This window comes from Pristiophorus japonicus, chromosome 13, assembly GCF_044704955.1.
Source record: "Pristiophorus japonicus isolate sPriJap1 chromosome 13, sPriJap1.hap1, whole genome shotgun sequence".
Lineage (NCBI taxonomy): Eukaryota > Metazoa > Chordata > Chondrichthyes > Pristiophoridae > Pristiophorus > Pristiophorus japonicus.
This window is the reverse complement of record NC_091989.1, coordinates 109,513,410-109,527,743: the sequence shown is the minus strand read 5'-3', so window position 1 is coordinate 109,527,743 and position 14,334 is coordinate 109,513,410. Positions and strand designations below refer to the sequence as shown.

Genomic DNA, 14,334 nt, shown 5'->3' with positions numbered 1-14,334 from the left:
CCGTGGTGAGATTTGAATTTGCATCTCCGGATTATTAGTCCAGGCCTCTGAATTACTAGTCCAGAAACATAACCACTATGCTACCGTACAGCACCCCAGGTGGATGTTGGAGGAGCCTCGGCCTTTGCCCTTATCAGTGGGTATGAGGTTCTTTCTGCTTTTGTGGATGAGGGCAGAGTATGCAAGGTGGATGGGCAAACTGACCATGGCATCTTGGTATAGGAGTCCATTCAAGTGGGAAATGAAAAGGAACATTGTAGTGGTAGGAAACAGTATAGTCGGGGGATAGAAACTGTTCTCTGCAGCCACGACCGGGAGTTCCAAAGGCTATGTTCCCTGTGTCAGGGTTAAGGATATCTCCTCGCAGCTGGAGAAGAATTTTGAGTGGGAGGGGGAAGGATCCAGTTGTCGTTCACGTAGGAACAAACGACATAGGCAGAACTAGGAATGAGGTTCTGCTGAGAGTTTGAGGAGCTAGAGTCCAAATTAAAACTAAGAACCTCAAAGATAACAATTCTGGATTGTTACCTGAGCCAATGCTCAATTTGGCATTAGAACAAACAGATTGGAAAGTTAAATGTGTGACACTGTGTTGTGGGAGGCAGCAGTTTTGATTCATGGGGCACAGGCACCAATACTGGGGAAGAGGGAGCTGTTCCATTGGGATGGGCTCCACTTAAACCAGGCTGGGACCAGTATCTTGGCGAATTGAATAACTAGGGCTTTAAACGAACCGGGGGGGGGGCGGGGGCGTCGATTCGGGAATGGGTAAATTCAAAAGCAGTAAGAGCAATGTCAAGGCTGTAGAGCAGAGTAGTGATTTGGGTAAAAATAAAAAGTGGGCCAGGAAGGGACAGCGCTTAACCAAGGTAAAAGGGCATCAGTGACATCAGGGAAAAATAGAAAAAGGCACTGTGCATGAAGCATTTGCAACAAAATAGCACATAGAAATAAATGGGTTTCATTTAATCGCCATTATGGAGACGCGGTTGCAGAGTGACCAAGGTTGGGAACTAAATATTCCAGAACACTTGATTTTTAGAAGAGATAGGTAGAGTGGAAAAAGGCGGGGTGGGGGGGGTGGTGCTGCCCTGATGGTAGTAGAGAAAGGATCTTCGCTTGGGGGGGGGGGGGAAAACGATGTAGAATCACTGGGTGGAGCTAAGAAACAAGGGGGTAGAAAACATTAGTTTATCGGCCCCCTAACGGTAGTTGTAGTGTCAGGCACAGTATAAATCAGGAAATTAGAGGTGCATGTAACCAGGGTAATGCAATAATCATGGGGGACTTAAATTTTCATACTGCAAATTTGTTTTGCCCAGTCTGTAATAGTACAGAGGACGAGTTCATGGAATGCATTTAAGATCGTTTTCTAGATCAGTATGTCAAGGAACCAACTGGGGAACAAGCTATTTTAAACATAGTATTGTGCAATGAGACGGTGATGATTAATAACCTTGTAGTAAAGAAGCCTTTGAGGTGCAGTGATAATGTGATAGAATTTTATATTGTGTTAAGTCCGAAACTAGGATCTCCAAACTGAACAAAGCAAACTACGTAGGTTTGAGCAGCGAGTTGGCTAAGGTAGGTTGGGAAACTAGATTAAAAGATATGATGGTAGATAAGCAATGGCAAACATTTAAAGAAATAATTCATAATTCACAATGAATATACATTCCCTAAGAACATAAGAAATAGGAGCTGGAGCAGGCCATTTGGCCCTTCGAGCCTGTTCCACCATTCACATTCAACAAGATCATGGCTGATCTTTTCTCTCAACTCCACCTTCCCTCACTGGAAGATTAATACCAATGCATACACTATCTATCTCTGCAGTTACCTCTTAAAACCCGAGGATGCAGGTTGTCCGATCCAGCGAATTTATCGATGCTTAGTTTGGACAGGGAATGAATCTTTAAAGAAAGCTAATAACTGATTTAATTTGCTTTTTTTTTTGTTCACCTGTAACTGCGTGCACATTTTGGCTGCCGCTTCAGACCCGAGCTTTTAACCCCTTTTTACACTTCCTTCTCCTGCTCTTTTTCTCTTTCCCTCAATGGTCCAATATCTGACATGTAGTAAAATTGTTGTGAAGTGCCTTGGGACATTTTATTACGTTAAAGGTGCTATATAAATGTAATACTTTCATTAATGTCCTTTTTACTAAGTTCCTCATTCTCTCTAGACCCTTGGTTCCCCATTATTTCCAGAATGTTTTTACCTTGAAGACTGATACAAAGTATTTGTTTAATGTCTCTGCCATTTCCTTATTGCCTATTATAATTTCTTGTCTCTGCCTCTAATAGGCACGCAATCTTTTCCTGTTTATCATCATCATAGGCAGTCCCTCGGAATCGAGGAAGACTTGCTTCCACTCCCAAAGTGAGTTCTTTGATGGCTGAACAGTCCGATACGAGAGCCGCAGACATTCATCGAGGGAAGGGGTGGGTGGGGCTGGTTTGCTGCACGCCCCTTCCGCTGCCTGCGCCTGACCACTTCACGCTCTTTGCGTTGAGACTCGAAGAGCTCAATGCCCTCCCAGCTGCACTTTCTGCACTTTGGGTGGTCTTCAGCCAGGGTCTTCCCAGATATCAGTGGTAATGTTGCACTTTACCAGGAGGCTTTGAGGGTGTCCTTATAACATTTCCACTGCCCACCTTTGGCTTGTTTACCATGAAGGAGCTCCGCATAAAGCATTTGCTTCGGGAGTCTCGTATCTGGCGAACTATGTGGCCTGCCCAGCGAAGCTGATCAAGTGTGGTCAGTGCTTCAATACTGGGGTTGTTAGCTTGGACGAGGTCACTGATGGTGCGCTGTCCTTCCAGTGGATTTGCAGGATCTTGCGGAGACATCATTAATGATATATCTCCAGCGACTTGAGGTGCCTTCTATACATCGTCCATGCCTCAGATCCATACAGGAGGGCAGTATTACTACAGCCCTGTAGACCATGAGCTTGGTGGTAGATTTGAAGGCCTGTTCTTCAAACACTCTTTTCCTCAGGCGGCCAAAGGCTGCACTGGTGCACTGGAGGCGATGTTGAATCTCCGCATCAATGTCTGCCTTTATTAAGAGGCTCCCGAGATATGGGAAATGGTCCACGTTATCGAGGGCCGCACCGGGAATCTTGATTGGAGGGCGTTGCTGTGCGGCGGGAACAGGCTGGTGGGGAGGACCTTTGTCTTACGGATGTTAAGCGTAAGGCCCGTGCTTTCATATGCCTCAGTGAATACATTGACTATATCCTGGAGTTCAGCCTCAGAATGTGCACAGACGCAGGTGTCGTCCGTGTACTGCAACTCAACGACAGAAGTTAGGGTGATCTTGGACCTGGTCTGGAGGCGGCGTAGATTAAACAGCTTCCCACTGGTTCTGTAGTTTAATTCCACTCCAGCGGGGAGCTTGTTGATTGTGAGGTGGAGCATGGCGGCGAGGAAGATTGAGAAGAGGGTTGGAGCGATGACTCAGCCCTGTTTGACCCCGGTCTGGACATGAATTGGGTCTGTAATGGATCCATTGGTAAGGATCACGGCCTGCATGTTGTCGTGAAGCAGGCGAAGGATGTTGACACACTTTTGGGGGCATCTGAAACGGAGGAGGACGCTCCATAGACCCTCATGGTTGACGGTGTCAAAGGCCTTTGTAAGATCGAAAAAGGCCATGTATGAGGGCTGCTGCAGCTCCCTGTATTTTTCCTGCAACTGTCGCGCTGCAAAGATCATGTCCGTTGTGCCCCGTAGGGGACGAAATCTGCACTGTGATTCTGGGAAGAACTCCTCGGCCACAGGGAGAAAACGATTGAGGAGAACTCTAGTGGACAACTTTCCCAGTAGCTGATGAGATTTCCCTGTAGTTGCTGCATTCGGACTTGTCCCTTTTTAAAAAAAAATGGTCACAATCACTGCATCTCTCAGATCTCCCAGCATGCTCTCCTACCTCCAGATGAGAGAGATGAGATCATGTATCCGCGCCAACAGCACCTCTCCGCCATATTTTAGCACCTCAGCAGGGATTCCATCCGCACCCATAGCCTTGTTGTTCTTGAGCTGTTTTATGGCTTTGCCTACCTCGTGCAACGTTGGAGGTTTTACTGAGTTGGTGGCTGGTCGCATGCTGCGGGATGGAGTCGAGAACACTCGAGTCAAAGGCAGAGTCTCAATCGAGGAGATTTTCAAAGTGCACCTTCCAGCGGGCCCTGGCTGCCTCAGTGTCCTTGAGTGTTTCCCCGTTCTTGGTCAGGAGTGGGGTCGAGCCTTGGGTGTTTGGATCGTAGGTAGCCTTGACTGCAGTGAAGAATTCTCGCATATCGTGGCTGTCGGCCAGTTGTTGTATGTCCTGTGCTTTCTCCATCCACCACTTGTTCTTTAGGTCCCGGGTTTTTTGTTGGACCTGAGCCTTGAGCTGTCTGTAATGTTGTTTTGCAGCTCCTGAGTTGGGTTGTTGCTTGAGGCTTAGAAATTGCTTTGCGCTTGCGATCTATTAGTTCTTCGATCTCCTGATCATTTTCATCAAACCAGTCCTGATGTTTTCTAGTTGAGTGACCAAGTGTCTCTTCACAAGCACTGGTTATAAAGGGCTGGAGGGCAGACCAAGCACTGTGGGCATTCAGTATCTCAGGGACATCAAGGCATGCCAGATTGGCTGTGAGGCGTTGGCTGTATAGGGCTCTCTTAGCTGGGTCTCTAAGTGCCCCGGCATTAACTTTTTTACAGAACTGCTTCTGCTGTCCCCACTGCTTTTGGGGCTATATTAATGTTGTTGATGGATCGGATTAGGCAGTGGTCCGTCCAGCAGTCGTCGGCTCCTGTTATGGCACGGGTGATGCGCACATCCTTGCGATCCCTGGCTCGGATGATGACCTCGTCAAGCAGGTGCCAGTGTTTGGGGCGAGGGTGTTTCCACGATGCCTTGTATTTTTGTCTCTGGCGGAACAGGGTGTTGGTGATGAGTTCATGTTCTAGACATTTTGTCAGTAGGGTACCGCTGGAGTTGGCTTTCCCTACCCCCTCTCTGCCAATCACGCCTCCCCAGAGGTCTGTGTCTTTGCTGACCCTGGCATTATAGTCACCCAGGAGGATCAATTTGTCACCCGTGGGGACGCGGAACAAGGATGTCTCGAAGTTGGAATAAAAACCCTCTTTAGCCTCATCTGTTGCGTCGAGTGTAGGGGCGTATGCACTGATGACTGTGGCGCATTGGTTCCGGAATAGGGTAAGATGAAGAGTCATGAGGCATTCATTAACTCCATGGGGGGGGCCTTTGAGGCGGTTGACCAGTTAATTCTTGACGGCAAAGCCGACTCCATGAAGGTGGTGGTCTGCCTCTGGTTTCCCTTTTCAGAAGGTGGTGTAACCTCCACCATGTTCCTTCATCTGGCCTTCCTCCTGCCCGCAGGGTCTCGCTTAGGGCGGCGATGTCAATGTCAAAACATCTGAGTTCCGGGCAACTATGGCAGAGCGGCGTTTCCCGCCTGTTGTTGGAATTGTCCATGAGGGTCCTGACGTTCCAGGTTCCGAACTTCATGCTGACGAAGTGGACGATGCCTATGCATGAGTTCTTTTAACGTGGGGTGGCCGATGCACACCGGAAACCACACGGGCTTAGCTGCAAAGGTCTTGGTCCAGTGGTAAGGGGGTCCAAGACAACTGGAGACCAGGCACAGCTGTATAAGCCTAATTGCCTACGGCGAAGTGTTGGCTGCAAGCTCGGCGGCGAGTAGTGTCATTAATGGTAGATGGTCCGAGGGTTGGTTGGGGGGCAAGCATTAGGGAGGTCACTTCCAAAGTTATTTTAAAAGTTGATAAATTCACAATTTATTTTAAAAGTTTCTAAGAGTTGTTAAAGTCTAAGATGTAGATCAATAATAGGTTATAAAAGTTTCCTCAATTGTTTAAAAGTTAAGATTGATTAAAAGTTTTTTTTTAAAGAATTAAGTCGATTAAAATGTTTAAGGTGCAGGGGTCCCTCCGGGCCAAGGTCAAAGCGGGCCTGCGCAAGGTCCCTTCAGCCCGGGGTAGAAGTGGGCCGGCGCGGGGTCCTTTCGGCCCAGGGTAGAAGTGGCCGGTGCGAGGCCCCTTCGGCCTGGGGTAGAAGTGGGCCGGCGCAAGGTCCCTTCGACCTGTTGCGTGTAGCTCTCACCTCCCGAGCTCCCGGCCGTTTATATACCTATAGCCACTGTAAATTGTTTATATACCTATTAGACACATCAGTTTTTGTCTCTTGCTATTTTACGCTTTTTTTTTCTCTTTCCTTTTTTGCTGAATTCTAAAATCCTTTCAATCCTCAGGCTTAGTACTTTTTTTTTTGGCAACATTATAAGCCTCTTCTTTTGATCTAATACTATAACTTCTCTTGTTAGCCACGGTTGGACCACTTTTCCTGTGGGATTTTTGTGCTTTAAAGGAATATATATTTGTAAATTATGTATTCTTTAAATGCTATAGCCATTGCTTGTCATACCTTTTTAATGTAGTTTCCCAATCTACCGTGGCCAACTCGCCGCTTATACCCTGCGTAGTTTGCTTTGTTTAGATACAAGACTCTAGTTTTGGACTTGAGGAATTCCCTTGAGGACTAAAAAATCCCACGGGAAAAATGGTTCACGAAGTTAAAGGTGGTATTAGATTAAAGGAAGAGGCTTATAATGTGGCCAAAAAGAGTAGTAAGCCTGGGAATTGGGAGGATTTTCGAATTCAGCAAAGGAGGATCAAGAAATTAGGGGAAAAATGGAATGAGAGCAAATTAGTGAGAGATTTGAACAGATTGTAAAAGCTTTTTATAGATATGTAAAAAGGAGCGATTAGCAAAAGTAAACACGGGTCCCTTACAGGCAGAGACAAGAGAAATTATAATGGGGGCTAAGGAAATGGCAGACATTGAACAAATACTTTGTAACTGTCTTCATGGAAGACACAAACATTCTGGAAATAATGGGGAAACCAAGGGTCTAGTGAGAATAACGAACATGAAGAAATTAGTTTTAGTAAAGAAATAGTACTGGAGAAATTAATGGAATTAAAAGCTGACCCATCCCCTGGACCTGATGGCCTACATCCTAGGGTTTTAAAAGAGATGGCTAGAGATAGTGGATGCATTGGAATTGATGTTTCAGAATTCCCTAGATTCTAGAATGGTCCCTGCGATTGGAAGGTACCAAACATAACTCCGCTATTCAAGAAAGGAAGGAGAGGGAAAACTGGGGACTATAGACCAGGCTAGCCTGATATCAGTAGTAGGGAAGATTCTAGATCTATTATTAGAGACGTGGAAACAGGGCACTTGGAAAATCATAATATAATTGGGCAGAGTTGTCATTAATTTATGAAAGGGAAATCGTGTTTAACAAATCTCAGTTTTTTGAGGTAATTAGCAGCGTGGATAAGGAAGAACCAGTGAATGTGTTTTTTCAGAAGGCATTTGATAAGTGCCACATGAGATTATAAACACAATTAGGGTTGGGGTTAGAATATTAGCATGGATTGAGGATTGGTTAATGGACAGAAAACAGATACAAATAAATGGGTCGTTTTCAGGTTGGCAGGCTGTAACTAGTGGGGTACCACAAGAACCTTTACAATCTATAGATGAAGGGACCGAGTGCAATGTATCCACGTTTTCTGATGATGCAAAGTTAGGTGGAAAAGTAAGCTGTGAGGAGGCTGCAAAGGGATATAGACCGGTTAAGTGAATGGGCAAGAACATGGCAGAGTATAATGCGGAGTAATGTGCGCTATCCACTTTGGTAGGAGAAAATAGAAAAGCCAAGTATTTTTTTTAAAGCTGAGATTGGTTGGTGGTGGTGGTCGGGAGGGCGGGAGGAGTCTAGGCCTAAATTCCCTAGCATTTAGAAGAATGAGATGTGATTCTTCGAGGGCTTGACTGGGTAGATACAGGGAGGGTGTTTCCCCGGCTGGTGAGTCTAGAACTAGGGGTCACAGTCTCTGAATAAGAAGTTGGCCATTCAAAGGTTTGTGAATCTTAGAATCTTGGAATTCTCCCCAGAGTGTTTAGCAAAATGCTGGCCCACCATGAACTAGCTAAAGTGCAACAGATTGTCCCCATGTTAATGGGTTGACAAACTTGAGCATCTGGGGCATTTGCCCATGTTGAATTTTTTTTTTACTTGGCTTTCCCTGTGAGCAGAAGCTCAAAGCTCAGATCAGACACTTACCAAGGAATGGATTAAGTTTGTTTTGGTGCTCTCAATGATGGTTTGAATTAGTTGGTTAATTAGTTCATCATCCCAAATGCCTTGTGCCATTGCAACGCATGCTGTTTACGGTGTTTTATTTAATTTGCAGTGTGGCATGCAGACAGTCTGGAGGCCCCAATTACACATCAAACAAAAGGCCCCAAACCTGGAGTTAGTAACTGACAATTTTAGTCCTTCGAAGAGAGCTAGGCCTTTAATTGGCTGGAACCCTTTAGATTGACTTCTCAATTAGTAGACATGTGATCTCTCATTGATATTAGCAGTTCAGATTTTTAAAAATCACTGAACTTCATAGCCAACTGTCAAAATGCTGCTGTTTTTAAAGCCTGAGCTGGGAAGAGTTTAGTTTGTGTAAATTTACAGAAAGTGGTCTTTTTTAAGGATGGTCTTTAGAAGCAAACCTTTATGTAAATTAAAAACTTAATTTGACACAGTCTATATGTCAAGTTGGTAAGCAATATTTATCCGATCTCATCAAGCTAAAGAAAAATTCACATGGTGGTGCGTGATGCATATTAGTAGCCAATGTTTGCAAGAACTTTGGCTCAGAGTTGTTGAGCTAAAGTACGAGCTGCAGATATTGCGATGCATCAGGGAGGGGGAGAGTTACCTGGACACTTTGTTGCAGGAGGCAGTCACAACCTTTAGGTTAAGTAGTACAGTTGAGCGTCCTGAATCTGGTAACCTTGGGACTGATGCCAAACCGGTTTTTGTATTTTGCCGGACTTCGGAACTTGTTTCTGACGTCTGAAATCTGGAAACACCCGAGCCCAGGTTCGGATATTTCCGGATTTCGGAACGTCAGAATGGGGGGTGGGGGGTTGCTCTCAGGTGGTGTTTGGATAGTACTGTACTGCAGTATTTTGTATAAAATCTCCATTTAAATAATTTGCACTTTTATTTTTCCTGCCAAGTGGATAACACCTCTCTTTCCCACATTATACTCCATCTGCCAAATGTTTGTCCACTCACTTAGCCTGCCTAAATGCCATTGCAGATTATTTCTGTCATCCCCTCAACTTGCTTACCTATCCATCTTTGTATCATCAGCAAACTTGGCTACATTACACTCGGTCCCTTCATCCTATCCATTAATATAGATTGTAAATAGTTGAGGGCCCAGCACTGATCCTTGTGGCATCCCACTAGTTAGTGTTTGCCATCTGGAAAATTACCCATTTATCTCAAGACTCTGTTTTCTGTTAGCCAATCCTCTAGCCATGCTAATATATTAATCCCAAGCCCGTGTGCTTTTATCTTGTGCAGTAACCTTTAATGTGGCACCTTATCGAATACCTTCTGGAAATCCAAATACACCACATCCACTGGTTCCCTCTTATCCATCCTGCTCGGTACATCCTCAAAGAACTCCAGCAAATTTGTCAAACGTCATTTCCCTTTCACAAAACCATGCTGACTCTGCTTGTGACTGCATTATGATTTTCCAAATGTCCTGCTACTGCTTCCTTAATAATGGACTCCAGCATTTTCCCAATGATAGATGTCTGGCTAACTGGTCTATAGTTTCCTGCTTTCTGTCTCCTTCCTTTTTTAAATAGGGGGTTACATTTTCAGTTTTCCAATCCGTTGGGTCCTCCCCAGACTCTAGGGAATTTTGGTAGATTGCATCCACTACCTATGCAGCCACTTCTTTTTAAGACCCTAGCATGTAGGCCATTAGGTCTAGAGAACTTGTCCACCTTTAGTTCCATTATTTTAGAGTACTTTTTCTTTAGTGATAATGATTGTATTAAGTTCCCCCCCCCCTTCCTATAGCCTCTTGATTAGCTATTATTAGGGTGTTTTAATGTCTTCTACTGTGAAGACCGAAACACAATTTGTTCAAAGTATCTGCCATTTCCCTATTCCCCATTATTAACTCCCCAGTCTCATCATCTAGGGGACCAACATTTACTTTAGCTACCCTCTTCCTTTTTATATACCTGTAGAAGCTCTTACTATCTATTTTTATATTTCTTGCAAGTTTACTCTTATAATCCTTTTTTTTTTTAGTTGTCCTTTGCTGTTTTTTTTAATTTCCCAATCCTCTGGCCGCCCACTAATCTTGGCTACATTGTATGCCATTGTTTTCAATTTGATACCATCCTTTACTTCCTTAGCCACGGATGGTTATCCCTTACCGTAGTCTTTCCTTCTCATTGGCATATTTATTTTTGTTGCGAGTTATGAAATATCTCAAATATATGCCATTGCTCATCAACCATCTTGCACTTTAATCTATTTTCCCACTTTTCCCAGTCCACTTTAGCCAACTCTGACTTCATACTTTTTGTAATCGCCTTTATTTAAGACCAGGACACTGATTTGAGACCCAACTTTCTCACCCTCCAACTGAATTTGAAATTAAACCAATGTATGATTACTATTTCCTAGAGTATCTTTTTACTGAGATCATTTATTAATACTGTTTCATTACATAGTAATTACACAGAAGAAGGGGTATCAATTCATGGGTCACTGGCACAAGTACTGGGGAAAAGGGGAGCTGTTCCGTCATGACAGGCTCCACTTAAACCGGGCTGGGACCAGTGTCCTGGCAAACCAAATAACTAGGGCTTTAACCTTTATTTAAAAAAGGGGGGGTGGGTCAGGTGAGGGGAAATTTAGAAATCTAAAGAGAAAGGTCAAGGAAATAGAGCATTGCAGTGATTGGGTAAAAATAAGCAATGTGACCGGAAGGGTCAGAGTTTAACGGTAGCAGTGCAACAGGGAATAATGGTAATCTTGTTTCTGCCCTTGCCACAGCACCGAAATGGCCCCGATCAAAGTCACAAATTCTATCCTATGATTGTGACCTTGCAACCTCGCTGCAGCCTTTGACACAGTCGACCACACCATCCTCCTCCAATGCCTATCTCTATTATCCAGCTAAGTAGGATTGTGTTTGCTAGGTTCCGCTCTCTTCCATCTGATTGTAGCCAGAGCATCTTCAGCAATTGTTTTTCTTTCTGCCCTCGCACCATAATCTCCAGAATCCCCCAAGGATCTATCTTTGGTCTCCTCCTCTTCGTCTACATACTGCCCTTGGTGACGACATCTGAAGACAATGGGGTCAGCTTCCATCTATATACTGAAGACACCCAGTTCTATCTCTTTCTCCCCCACCCCACTTCTCAACTCCTTCACACTGTCTCTGCTGTCAGAATGCTTGTCTGGTATCCAGTCATGGCTGAGTCGCAGTTTCCTTTACTTAAACTTTGGGAAGACGGAAGCAATCATCTTCGGCCATCGCCACAAACTCCGTGCCCGTGCCACATTCCCAGCCTTTTTCTCCGGTTGAACCTGATTGTAATTTCTGTTCCTATTTGACACCAAGCTGAGTATATCTCCCCATATCATTTTCATTGCAAAGACGGTCTACCTTCACCTCCATAAACATTGTATACTTCAGCACATCTGCTGCTGAAGCCTCATCTATGCCTTTGTCATTTTGAAACGTGACTCTTGAAATGGTCAGCTTCCCATCCTCTCCCCTCTAAACATCTCATCCAAAGGTCTGCTGCCCATATCCTGTCCGCTCACCCATTACCCTGACCTGGCTCTCCTACGTTGGCTCAGTCTCCTAGCGTCTCCCATTTAAAATTCTCATTCTTGTTTAAATCCTTTAATGGCCTCACCCATCCCTATCTTGGTAACTTCCTCTAGTCCTACACTCACCCTCATTCTCTGTTATGTTAGTCCTTTTGCCCCACCATTAGTGGCCATGCCTTTTGTCGAGACCCAAACTCTGGAATTGTCTCCCTAAACATCTCCACCTCCCCATCTCCTTTAAGACCCTCATTATTCTCACCTTTTTGACTAAGCTTTTGGTCATTGCTCCTGCTATCTCCTCCTTTGGCTCATTGTCCATATTTGTCTATGCCTCTGAAGCATTTAGATTAAAGGTGCTTTTTGAATGCAAATGGTTAACTCTCAAAATATCCTTCCTTTTAACTGACCATTTACAATGAAATTACTTGAAGCAGAATAGACTTACTGATTTAAAAGTATAAAGATTTTACCAATTGAATGCCCAGTTTGGAAATCAGATTTTAATTGATAATTGACTCCAGCACAGTTGATAGGATATTTTGAATCAGCAAATGTGCTTTCTCTTGTCGTCGTCTTTGTTTTCAGAAAGGGTTTTTATTCAGGCTAATTCAGTTTAGCGAGAAAATCTTTGTTATTTGTTTCTCTTCTGACCTGTTTATCTAAAAAAATTTCTCAATGTGTAGGCACGCAGGCAGGACCCCAGTCCCGGCTCCAACCTGGGGAGCGGAGATGAGCTCAAACTACGTTAAATGTGCTCGGAGCAGCCTTGCTGTGGGTCTGTGTGGGGGATCAAGCAGCTTTTCGGTGCGACCAAAGTGTTTCAGGAAGAGAAGATGGCTGGAGATGCTTTGTCCCTGAACAAGAAATCTTTGTCCTGTCCCCACAGCCCCAGACCTTCAGATGCCCCATTCAGCACAAACTGCCAGGGATTGCACTATGCCCATGTTACAGTACCTGCATTTCCTGTTGTATGCATGTAGCCAGTAGCAATCTGTGTGACCGTTTTCTATGCAAGCTGTATTTTTTATTCTGTTTTTGGTAAATTTTTAAATGTACTTTTTATGTATCGTTTAATTTGTCTCCTGTCCTCCTCCCTTGGTAGTTTAACCAAAAATGCAGGCAATCAGTATCAAAAATTAGGTCAAAATATGTTGCCGTTGAATTAAGATTTTTTTTTTAAAGTGGCAGGAAATCAGGAGTTTGTTTACTGCTTATTTTATATAATAAATTCTGGGCTGCTAGAGGTTAAGGACCCTAATTCTACATTTGTTTGCTTTTGCTTTTTTTTTAAGCACAGAGGGAATGCATCGTTTGCTTACTTGCAATTTTTTGCTCTGATTTTTGTATTATGTAAAGAGATAGCCACGTAAGGAAGCAGTTCATACTACTGGAACAAACATTTTTAATGTAAAATAAATAAAAGGAGTGTAGAGCAGGTGGTCAGCAGAAGGTTGGAGAGCAGAAGACTATCCAGTGTGAAGAGCATTCCGTTTAGCTTGTTCCTTCTATTTTCCAAATTAAGATTCAGGCCTAAAATTTAGGTGAAACACACAACATTGATTTTAACCTCCTGGTTTTTAAATAAACCAGTTGATGTGCAGTTTTTTTAAAATCCAGCAACAATTACTTAATTCTTTAAAGGCCACATCTAGCACACTTTTTTTGTATTCTGCAGTTAAGTAAAATATTTAACCCTGAATATGGGGTACAGTTTGGGCTGACAAAATATGCACTGCTTGCAGTTTAAATAAGTCATGTGCTGGACACATGAAGAGTGACCAAATGAATTCTGAAAGTGCCCTGGACCCTGACTGGTGGAATTTGTGTGTTTGGAATGGATGTTAGTGGCCTTGGTGGCTATTTCCTGCTCTGCATTGCTTAAAAATATCTTAATGCTGGCATTAAGATTGGGATGTCTGCTTTCTGCTATTTAGTGCAAGAATTCAAAACTTTAAGTTACTGGTTTTAAGTTATTGATGCGATTTAATAAGTTTTTTCCAATCTGTATTTAAGTAGAAGGAATTGCATCTTTTTTTATAGTACATCTCCCCCAGGAGTTGCTTTGATTGATCAGAATAGCTTTTGCTACCTTGAATCTAAAGCATTTTGTTTTAAATTACTTTCATAATAAACTTCTGTAAAGTCAAACATGTCTGTTCTGTCTTAATTTTTAAAATCATTTTTCTGAATTTCAATTGATCTTGAAAAATACCTCCAGTTGGCCAACTTGGCAGCTGCTCCAGAGCTCTGACAAACTTTGGAAAACATTGAGATGCACAGATGTCAAAGAAATTTATATCAGAATTACATTAACATTACAAATTCCATTGATGCCTGTAAATATCCTTTTAATAAATAGGGTACAGAGGACAATTCTGCAATCCTGCTCACAGAAAGCAGATCCATTTAAATGGGGAGGTAGAAATTCAGAGATTGCTATCCCAGATGTTTAAAAAGTATAGTATAGGCAAAAGCAAATTTACAAATCAAGGTCTAAGGGAAACAGTGGAGGAAAGAGTAAATTGGAAGTTCAAAGGGACCACTTGGTTTCTAAACCTTTAAAAGTGAAC

General features: G+C 43.4%; 1 protein-coding gene across 5 annotated transcripts in view; it reads left to right on the top strand.

Annotated features, from left to right (window-relative positions):
- cbfb (core-binding factor subunit beta) overlaps positions 1-13,912 on the top strand; it is a 103,440-nt gene extending 89,528 nt beyond the window's left edge. The window contains exons 6-7 of one of the 5 annotated variants that reach the window (XM_070897856.1): positions 10,979-11,105; positions 12,448-13,912. In XM_070897856.1, coding sequence (XP_070753957.1) covers positions 10,979-11,105; positions 12,448-12,622 — 302 coding nt within the window. In that variant the 3' untranslated portion in view covers positions 12,623-13,912. The remainder of the gene's footprint in view (positions 1-10,978; positions 11,106-12,447) is intronic. The other 4 variants (XM_070897857.1, XM_070897858.1, XM_070897859.1 and 1 more) reach the window with 4 other exon arrangements.
- Positions 13,913-14,334: the final 422 nt, after the last annotated feature.